Source organism: Miscanthus floridulus, chromosome 8 (genome assembly GCF_019320115.1).
Source record: "Miscanthus floridulus cultivar M001 chromosome 8, ASM1932011v1, whole genome shotgun sequence".
Classification (NCBI taxonomy): Eukaryota; Viridiplantae; Streptophyta; class Magnoliopsida; order Poales; family Poaceae; genus Miscanthus; species Miscanthus floridulus.
The window spans coordinates 84,119,302-84,129,058 of record NC_089587.1 but is presented as its reverse complement, the minus strand read 5'-3'; the positions used below and the strand labels follow the sequence as shown (position 1 = coordinate 84,129,058).

Sequence of the window (9,757 nt, the reverse complement as noted above, 5' to 3'; positions counted from 1 at the left end):
GTACACCCGCGTGGAGATCGGAATCCACGCTGTCGGTGCCGCTCCACTCCCTTTGTCTCCACCATCCCCTACCCCTCCATAACTATAGAGGCATAGAGAATCAGAGAAGACATAGTAGATGAGGTGGTGGTGGTATGTGGTGGCTTGAATGCTCTTAGTGGTGTGTGGTGAATTGGTTGGCAGGTGGTGTCTGGCACTTGGTAGTGCTAGGGTTTTCCACGCCAGTCACCCCTCAGTACCCATAATTGTCAGCGCTAGACAACAAGCGAAACAAAGATTGAGATTGTGAGGGCCCATTGTTATTGTTGCATGTAGGGCTAGTATGAATGTTGGTTGCGCTGCATGTTGTCGTGTTGGGCTTGGGGACTTGGGCCATGGACCATGGCCACGATAGGCAGTCGTAGTGCTTGTTGTTCCGTCTAGCCGTCTTCTTCCTCTGGATGCCACGCAAACACATATATAGAACCAAAGTTCCCATGAGTGTTTCGTGTCTCTCATAGTGTTGATTAGTTTTAATTGAGCTTAGATACACCTACAATCATAATGATTTGTATTTTGTCGTTAGTAGGACATACCTATATATACTTAGTTTTGAAATACAAAATGAAATTCAAACCTATCTAAAGTCCACATGATGCTTTTCCTTTGAAATTGGTAGGTTTCATGAGTCAATTTGTCTCTTATACATGTTTAAATATGTACATCACTTGATAAAATTCACTAGTTATTAAGTTGTTTGTCGTGAATACACCATAAAATACATTGAAGAAATTATCATAGGTTTTGTATCTTTCAACATAGGAAGCACATATTTATAAAAACAAGTGCCATGGACTACCCTTACATAAAATCCATGGGGTCAACAAACAAGTGTCAATAGGATATATAATACACGATAATATGTCAAGAGCATCACACAATAAGATAAAAAAACATTACACCAATGCATAGCATCGCATATCATGGCAATGTCCAAGTACTAGCATCACACATATCTGTACATAATTTTAAAATTTCACATCTAACTTAGCACCACCACACGAAGTTCATCACATCACAAACAGTCACACACATACTTGTCCATACCAATTAGGCATAGTTTTATCACAGCTGAGACGCATCTACATACTGTTGGTGCTACTTATGCATATATTTTACAACTCGTTTTGGTGGCATTATTGACCATATTCATACGCTAACATGCCACTTGCCTCTTGAAAAGTTGAAATAATTCCACATTCTATATTTTGGAGTGTATTGAAAAATGACATGAAATTTGAGGCCAAGGGACAATCTTGGAAATGGTATACATGGGCATAGACTTAGGATGATCCAATAAGAAAGAATGAGAAAGATGAACTCGATCCGGCCCAAAGTCCCACAAGAACAACAGATCTCTATGGGCCATATCTCCCTCATCCAGATTCTGAATTGGATGAATTTGGTATGCAAATTTCTAACCTTAGGAAGATTTCAACAATTTTGCATTGTTACCTCAGCCATTTGAGTCCAATTTAGAGTGGGCCAACAGCCACTAAGGCCCAAGGTGTGTTAGACCAAGCACAAAAAAGCCCAGCTGTCACCGATGTCGTAAGTTTCATATTATGTAATGAAGAGTGTTGTAAAAGAAAAGGTGCAATGGAAGAGTGCATATCAGCTTGAAGCGACCGTAAGGAGGAAGCACAGAAACTCCCTGAAGCTCACAAAACGACTCTGTGAATAAGCTTGATGTAGGGTACCCTACTACCGATTATGGGGGCATGGACCCTAACCCAAGTTTGGAAGAAGCATCCGATCCTTCATTACTTTCCTTGGCAAACCCAATTACCCAAACCTAGCTTGCACTTGCAGCCGTGTGCATGTTGCACGTCAGAGCATGTACCCTTGCATGGCTTATTCTCTCCTCTCATACATAACAATCCTTTCCTTTGCGAGCCGGACATGCATCGCCTGCTCGACAAAACTCCAAGACGTATAAGACGCCTGCAGCACGTCCATCTCAATTTTCACATTCAGACGAGACCCTTCTCAGTTCACCTGTCTCCATGGACTCAACCCTGCCTCGTCTTCTTCCTCCTCTCCCATCGCTTCGTCACCAGCACCGTCCGCACCATCCCAATACTGTTCCAAGACGTCGCGATGGCCCCGGCGGTGGTAGCAGCAGGATGCTGCCGGCGGCGGGTGTCAAGACGGGACGACGAGGACGAGACGACGGTAGATTCCGCGCCCAAGGGCTGTTCGGCGACGGCGGCGGCGGAGACGGGCTCCGGACCGTGATGAGGATGGTGAAGCTCAACTCGGCCATCCAGAACCGGAGCGTACGGGAGCTCCTCGAGCTGCTCGGCGACGAGTGCCTCTACTTCTTCGGTAACCTCCGCTCCGTTGATGTTCCGCAGCTGGGCAAGGTAAAACGAGCTGAGATTTTTGTTTGAGGTTTTCCAACAGCTCAATCAAAAGTCCTGCTAAGCGAAGCTAAAACCAAGCCAAAATCAATGAAGCCGAAACCATTTCGTCTAGAAGACGAAGCCACAAAAACATGGTTTTCTGGCTTCAGTATTTTTAGAGAAGTCTAAGCCCTGCCAAAGAGGATCTAAACTTGTAATCCTGAACGATATAGCATGCCTGCAATCCTGCATTTTTTGACCCGGCCGTGACGACGTTGTTGCAGGACATGTTCCTGCTTCTCCACGCGCTGATGGTCCGGCACCACGTGTCGTTCGTGCTCAAACCGTCGCCGGACGAAGCAGGCTTCGACCTGGGCCTAAAATGGTCTCTAGGTCAGTCAAAACAACACTTGGTCAGTTCTCAGTTTGAGCATGACAGCATGGGCTAGGAAACTGAACCGTTTGCTCTCTGCAGAATGGAAGGGGAAGAAGCTGCCTTGGGACCTCGACTGCAACGTCTCCACTAGCCACGTCTACCGGGGCCTCCTGCTCATCAGGTAACAAAATTCCTAGCGTCTGGTTTAACTGAAACCCTGGGTAAGTTTACTGGTGTTAACCGTCTATTTTGTCCCGTAAAGACCATATGTTTCGCATACTTGCATATGCAGCAATGTCACGTCTAGGGATTAGGGTAGTTGCAGGGTCAAAGAATCGATTGAATCGCGTTTGTTTTCCTGCTGGTGCAGCCAAGTGAACAAGACCTGCGTGCCACTGCTTCAGAGGATTCTTGGGACCATCCAGCAGGCAAGCATCATGCGTGCACGGCAAACAGATGACAGATTCTGAAACAAAGTTACCACTGATGTACTCCCTCTGTCCTAAAATTGTTGATACTTTAGCTATGATGAACCTGAACAAATGTCTGTCCAGACCCATAACTGAAGTGTCAACTATTTTGGGACTGAGGGAGTAGCAATGACAAACTTGTTTCCAAAAGGCTAAACAGTTTTTTATTTTTATCATGACTGCAGAATCTGGACGCGGTAATTTTGACCATCGTGCACAAGGTCCTGCCAGAAGGTACACTTGACGAGAAGCAGAGCAGCACGATCGTTTTCTGCGTCATCATCGGCCTCCTGGTCATGATACTGTTCTACGCATTGTTCAAGAACTTGTAGGGTTCATCATCATCACCGGAGAACAAGAAACAAGCATCATCTAGCGTTGTACAGTTGCAGGATCTTGTAAATGGTCTGCATCATTGCAGAAACAGAAATACCAAATTCTGGAACATGGCCAGCCACGATGCACAGTAGTTGTTTGTTGTAAACAACTACTGTCCATAAGATGGATATGATGATACAGGGTTGAAGAAAAAGGATGAACATTCCGGATAACGATCTAAACTGTATAAGTTAGGTATCACCTACAACATAACATTGGGGGGTACAGATGTCTTGAGTCAACTTAGGACACTAGCAATGCAAGAGGCTTCCAGGTTAGCTAACGAGAAAGCGACTTCTTACCAGAAAACGCACCTAAGGTTGCTGAATTTACATCAGGCAAAGTACATCAGCTCTCGCTGTCCTTTTAAACTTCGCATCCAAGCTGCTCCCTATTTAACAAACTAGAAAGTCAGATGGACTACTATGTCTCACTAGATAATATGCCACAACTGCCGTTCCCTTTTCCTTGCTACTGTAAATCAGTCTTGACCAATATGGAAGATACAACACTTTGAGCGGATTTCTTGTCTCCTTTCATCAGTGCCTACTACCAGGATGTTAGCCCAACTGAATCCAGAAAATGTATCACCTGCAGCCAACAGCTAAACAATCACATATTCCTGCATTACCATATGACATCGAAACTTCATAATGTAAGAGATCTACAGAGTGAAAATAAAATGACTAAATTTTGTTAAGTCAAAACTTTACAGTACCAATTTGACTGCTGTCAGTAGACTCCTTTTACTAGTGCAACATATTTAAAAGGGGGCAAACCAGGACCCAAAAGCAAACAACTGAAAGAGGATGGATGTTCTCCAACAAGTACTACTAGGCAGGGAAACATATTTGACTTAATATTACATAAGCATGCTATTAAGAGAAAGTCTGATAACTAACCAGTCAGATCTTAGTAGATTGCTTGTAAAGGTGGTCTGAAAGCAACTCAAAGACACCATGAGCAATAAGACTATCACATCCAAAGAGTTGTTTAAGTTTCGAGTCGCATAGTATCACTGTAGGATTCTCTGGATCCTGTAACCATAACAAGAGAAGAAAACCAATCAGACTACAAACCTGTTTGCGCTTATGCAGACACCAGACGGTTATACAAGTACCTATAATCTGTTTTTACAGAAAATATACAACAACAACAACATGAAACCCACCAAGATCCCCAAGTCATGGTTCAGGCACTTCAATAGCTGTTTTCCAAGTACTCCTATTCAAACATAGATATCTAGGTATTTTACAGAAAATATACCCCAGAAAAATAGTTAACTAATGAAGCAAACCACAAATATGAACGGAGGCAATTCACATGGCAGCAAAACAAAAAAGGAAAACAGAAAAGGCAGGCGAAAATAGAAGGATGCATTATACTACACCATAGACAAAAGTAGATTTCTGCAGTACAGTAGACAATAATACAAATCACCTATTGCTTATGTTCAGATTTATCATTACTGAAATGTTAGGTGGCAAAATCATTGCTGGTAAATTACGTATGAAAACACCAAAGGAAAAGATGGGCTTATATGGAACATGCTTTGCTTATGCTTCACTCTTGTCATAGGTCAAAAGGGTAGGCAAAAAAAACAACTTGCAAAAATAACGATTCCCATATATCGTCATGGTGTTATAGTATATTGAAAAGTACACTGACCCCATTTAATAGTTCAAGTTCAAAACTTAAACCACATGTGAAATATATACACTCGGTAACATGTATCTAGAAACAACCACTGTACGCATCTAGTTGATCAACCAACAACTACCATGCCACCAACCAAACTCAAATCTGATAGAAAATAGAAAGCAAGAGATCTACCAAGTAAGAAAAACAGATATTGACCAAGCAGGGTGTCCAACGGTTCAACTAACAAAAATTGTCATGAATTAGACAAGTTTTCATGTATGACATCAGTTTAAAGCACAGGGAATGCAGTTACAGGTTACCAATATTGATGCATTTACATTTTCATCCCAAAAGAAATAGTAAGCCAACTTTCTGAATTCAAACATTATGCCCCTTTTTTCTACACAGATATTCTGGTACTATAAAACAGAGATAGACGTTTCTTTTGGCCTTCTTTAGTTTCCCAAGGTTGGACAAATTACTTGCAAAGCCCACTTGGAGTTTAATACTTTAATATTGGACCCAACATTTCAAAAAGGAATAGTAGCACATAACAGTTCTGATAGTAATCATCCAAACCTCTAAATTATTGCTTTTAATGTGATCCCAGACACGCTTAACAGCCTCAGAATGGACCATTTCTCTTTCTCCCGTACCAAAAAAGGTAGCAAGAGCATCAGAAACCGTAAGGGGAAGTTGGTTAACATCAGTTTCAACCGAAGGAATTGGTTCACCACCCTCTGGCTTCAATTTCTTTGCTGCTCGTTTCGAATCATCTGCAAGAATTTGGACCACAGGTTCAGTACACAAGATATGATTGTTTTGTAAAACAAGTAGATATGGTGTGTCAGGAGAAACACCTACTTTTACTCTCCAGGGGACGTATATGCTTAGATAGAAGCTTATTCATCTGGAACATGTCTGTGCTATCAGTCTCAAAAACTAATCGGAGCTCATCATTGCATATAATCTTTCTCTTATTGTTAGGATCCTGCAAATTGTTCCTGCGAATGTACGCCCAAAGCTGCTTAACAATCTGCATTGATTAACAGTGTCAGGTTCCCTGCCATAATGTAGACATATAGACAAGGCATTAGAAAGATGTGCTAGAAAGACTGGACCTCAGTTCTAGCCATGGCTGGTTCACCAACGATAGCTTGCAGCTCTGGAGACACACCACAGACTTTGTTTAACCCTCCAGGACCACCTCTTCGTTTTGCTCCAGCACTAGCACTGCTACATTGCCACAACAAGAACAGCGAGTTCAGTGAACAGGCTCAACTCAACAAATGACAGCGGACGGTGACAATTGGGAACAGGGGACATATCCATATCTTATTCCAACAGAGTGAAGTGAGGGTCGAGATTTTTATCAGGAACATTGTCACATGCAGAAGATTTTGGTGTTTGCAGAATAGTAATACGGATTTAGTACATAAAAAGTGCCATAAATTCCTTTCAAGTGAATCGACATAGCAAACAGAAAGGTTCCTTTCTAGTTCGTTGTACCTAAACGTAGAGCCCACTCTGCAAATCAAATTGGCAGTTATGGATAAGCTTCTTTGTTTGAAGCCGGTTGCTTGAAAAGCAAACATTTTGATGGGATTGAGTGAATCCATTTCAATGTTAATGACCTCATGGGATTTAATTCTGCATGAATGGTTGACATGACTACGGGAGCATTCAAAGGTTTTCACAGGTACACTCGCAAGATGATTGCCTCCCCTAAGCTTGGAACCACGGGGCATTAAATGTCTAGTACAAGCAGAAATGGCACCACAAAATTTCTCAAATGAACCAACTGGAGCGCTTGAAAACAAGTTCCTTCCACTTCACCCAACCCCACTAACCATATCCTGATATAAAATATTTCTGTCCACCAGAAACAATCAAGCCCAAATCCGTACCACTACAAACCGTGTGACCACCAAAAAAACATGTAAGCTTTTCCAGTTAATCCCACCTCAAATCACCAAACAAATCTAGAAAGGGGAAAATTTTCGATCCTAGAGGTTTAGGAGCTTCGCTTCGCGTAGAAGCTACTCTACCTAACTGAATGTAACCGCACGAAACACACGCGTCTAGCATCTAAGTGGATACTCCAAACCCTAACTCGAAGGGGGGAATGAAGGGGAACTAAGAGTGCAGGAAGTGTCACCTGTCCTTCTTGGAGCCAGCCGGCGCCGGTGCCGGCGCCCGCGCACGGGGGCTCTCCGCCGGAGTGGGTGCCGCTGCAGCCGCTGCTCTCGCCGCTGCGGCCAACTGCTGTTGCTGTTGCTGTAGCTGGACGAGCCTCTGCAGCTGCGCCTGGTCGGCCTGCGGGAAGGGCTGGTGCCCGTAGCGGTACGACGCGGGGACGTCGAACGGCGAGGGAGGCGCGCCGGAACGTTGGTGCTGCTGGTACTGCTGCGGGGCGGAGAGGAAAGACTGCATCTGGTGCTGGTGCTGCTGAGGGAAGAAGTGGGGAACGGCGGGCGACGGGGCGGGGGCCGACGACGCGACGGCGGAGGTGGAGAAGGGCAGCTGCTGCCCAGGAGCCTCGGTGCGGGCCCCGCCGCCGCCGCCACCGGCGGCGGTTGCGGGGTCGAAAGGGTCCTTCCGCGAGGCCGCGTGGTCCGGCGCCGGAGCGGCGGCGGGGCCGAGGAGCGCGACGAGGACGCTGCGGATGAGCTGCGCCTTGGGGGAGAGGTCGACGCCGAGCTGCGCCCCGAGCTGGCGCACCACGGCATCCGCCGATATCCCGGTGCCGCCCTGCGCGGCGGTGTGCTGGACGAGGGACTCCACGTACTGGGCCAGCTCCTGGTCGGACAACATCGGGGCTGGCTCGGGGCGGGGAGGAGGGGAAGGCCTGGCGTTTCCTCCCTCGTCGGTGGCGGCGGCGGCGGAGGCGGCGCCTCCACGCCCTTTTGAAAATTGAAACGGGTAGCGGGGGGATGCGGGATCCCTCGCTGCGGAAGGAGGCGCGTTTGGGTTTCGTGGGGTGGTGGTGGGCGGGGGCTCGCGGTGGTTCGGGCGCCTTCACGCTCGGCTTGGTGGTTTTGTGGTTTCCGCCGCTGGGCTTGCGGCTTCCGGTCCGGGTGGGGGATGGGGATAGACGAAACGAGGGGCGCTTTTGCGATCCAGCACCTCGGATCTTTTATGGCTCCAGCCATGCCATCCAAATTTTAAGTTTTTTTTTCGCTCTTTCTCTCACATCAATTTTTAGCCGCTTGCATAGAGTATTAAATATAGGTAAAAAAATAACTAATTATACAGTTTAGTTGGAAATCACGAGATAATCTTTTGAGCCTAGTTGGTCCACGATTGGACAATATTTATCAAATAAGACGAAAATGGTATTATTTATCGGGTTCAAAAATTTTGCAAAGTGAACAAGATCTGGGTGCCCGTGTACCTGTTGGAAATTTTGGGTTTTAGGGAGAGAATAACCTAGTAGTGGACTGGACTTTTTTTTAAGGCAAAGTGGACTGGACTTTGATATACAGCCTGTTCATTGGCTGTGGTTTGTCGTAAACGATCGTAAATTTCCAGTCAGAATAGTATTTCTCTCTCACACAAACCAGTCAGCAGTATCTCTTCACGAACCAGCCAACCGAACAGGCTGATAACCTCAAACATATACAGCATGTTCGGTTGGCTGGTTTGTATCGTTGCTGTCGTGAAGAAGTACTGCTGGCTAGTTTGTGTGAGAGAAAAATACTGTTCCAGCTGAAAATTTACGATCGTTTACGACAAGCCACAGCTAAACGAACAGGCTAATAGAAATCATTGAGACTCTTATTTATATCCACTGGTTTACAATAAACTAAGAGTAGACTTGAATATAACTTCTAATCATTAAGGCTCCAATTGTATCCACTACTTTAGAATAACCTAGGAGTGGACTTGAGTATAGCCTCAAATGAAAAATCAACGAGACTCCGGTGTGTATCCACAAGTTTGGAATAGCCTAAGAGTGAACTTGCGTATAACCTCAAATGACAAGTCAGTGATACTCCAGTGTTTATCCACTAATTTAGTTTTACGTAGTGGGTTCTGTCTTGTCCATGGTAAAATTAACTCATGATTAAATTCATAAAGCGTCTAAGAAGTATTTGTGTCGTTTCGAGGGTTAGAAATCAGCAAGTAGATATAGATATGTGATTTAATTTGGAGGGGAGTATGCAGTCGAGGAAGGATGGATATCGCATGGTCGAGGTGGATAGGTAAAGAGGATAGGGAAGGCGGGACGTTGCATGGCTTGTAAGTCATGCTGAAACGGTTGCCATGCACAAAGTAACGCCAACGATGCACAGAGGGACATCATACTTGCACTAACAAAAAAAGTTTTTTTTTCAGAAACAGTCGCGTTACGTTTCTTGTTATCTGAGACTGTAACACGATTTAAGGATGGTTACTTTAGCACATAATCAATTAAAATCCGGACAACAAAATGGTAAAAATGACCGTTGTGATTTCTTGAGAATCACCAATGCGTGCCTTGTCGAGACAGGAGCGAAGCCAGCACA

General features: G+C 44.9%; 1 protein-coding gene and 1 pseudogene across 3 annotated transcripts; one reads left to right on the top strand and one right to left on the bottom strand.

The window, feature by feature from the left end:
- The first annotated feature begins 1,941 nt into the window (after positions 1–1,941).
- On the top strand, positions 1,942–3,691 carry LOC136476854 (uncharacterized; annotated as a pseudogene).
- An 80-nt stretch (positions 3,692–3,771) lies between these two features.
- Positions 3,772–8,361, bottom strand: LOC136476852 (uncharacterized). 3 transcript variants are annotated; one of them, XM_066474821.1, is made up of 6 exons: positions 7,408–8,361; positions 6,371–6,485; positions 6,114–6,285; positions 5,829–6,025; positions 4,511–4,645; positions 3,772–4,212 (listed from the first exon to the last, which is right to left on the bottom strand). In XM_066474821.1, the coding sequence occupies exons 1-5, from the start codon at positions 8,061–8,063 to the stop codon at positions 4,514–4,516; spliced, it is 1,272 nt and encodes a 423-aa protein (XP_066330918.1). In that variant the 5' UTR covers positions 8,064–8,361; the 3' UTR covers positions 3,772–4,212; positions 4,511–4,513. The 3 variants fall into 3 exon arrangements, with proteins under 3 accessions (XP_066330918.1, XP_066330919.1, XP_066330917.1); XM_066474822.1 differs by having other exon boundaries at positions 3,772–4,199; positions 6,371–6,482; XM_066474820.1 differs by having other exon boundaries at positions 3,772–4,199; positions 7,408–8,360.
- Positions 8,362–9,757: the final 1,396 nt, after the last annotated feature.

Excerpts from the sequence above, each read along its gene's own strand:
- LOC136476852 (XM_066474821.1), bottom strand. The coding sequence starts at position 8,063 with ATGTTGTCCGACCAGGAGCTGGCCCAGTACGTGGAGTCCCTCGTCCAG. Across the intron at positions 6,486-7,407 it reads GCTGGCTCCAAGAAGGACAG|CAGTGCTAGTGCTGGAGCAA; the intron begins GTGACACTTCCT and ends GTGGCAATGTAG. Across the intron at positions 6,026-6,113 it reads ACGTCCCCTGGAGAGTAAAA|ATGATTCGAAACGAGCAGCA; the intron begins GTAGGTGTTTCT and ends AAATTCTTGCAG.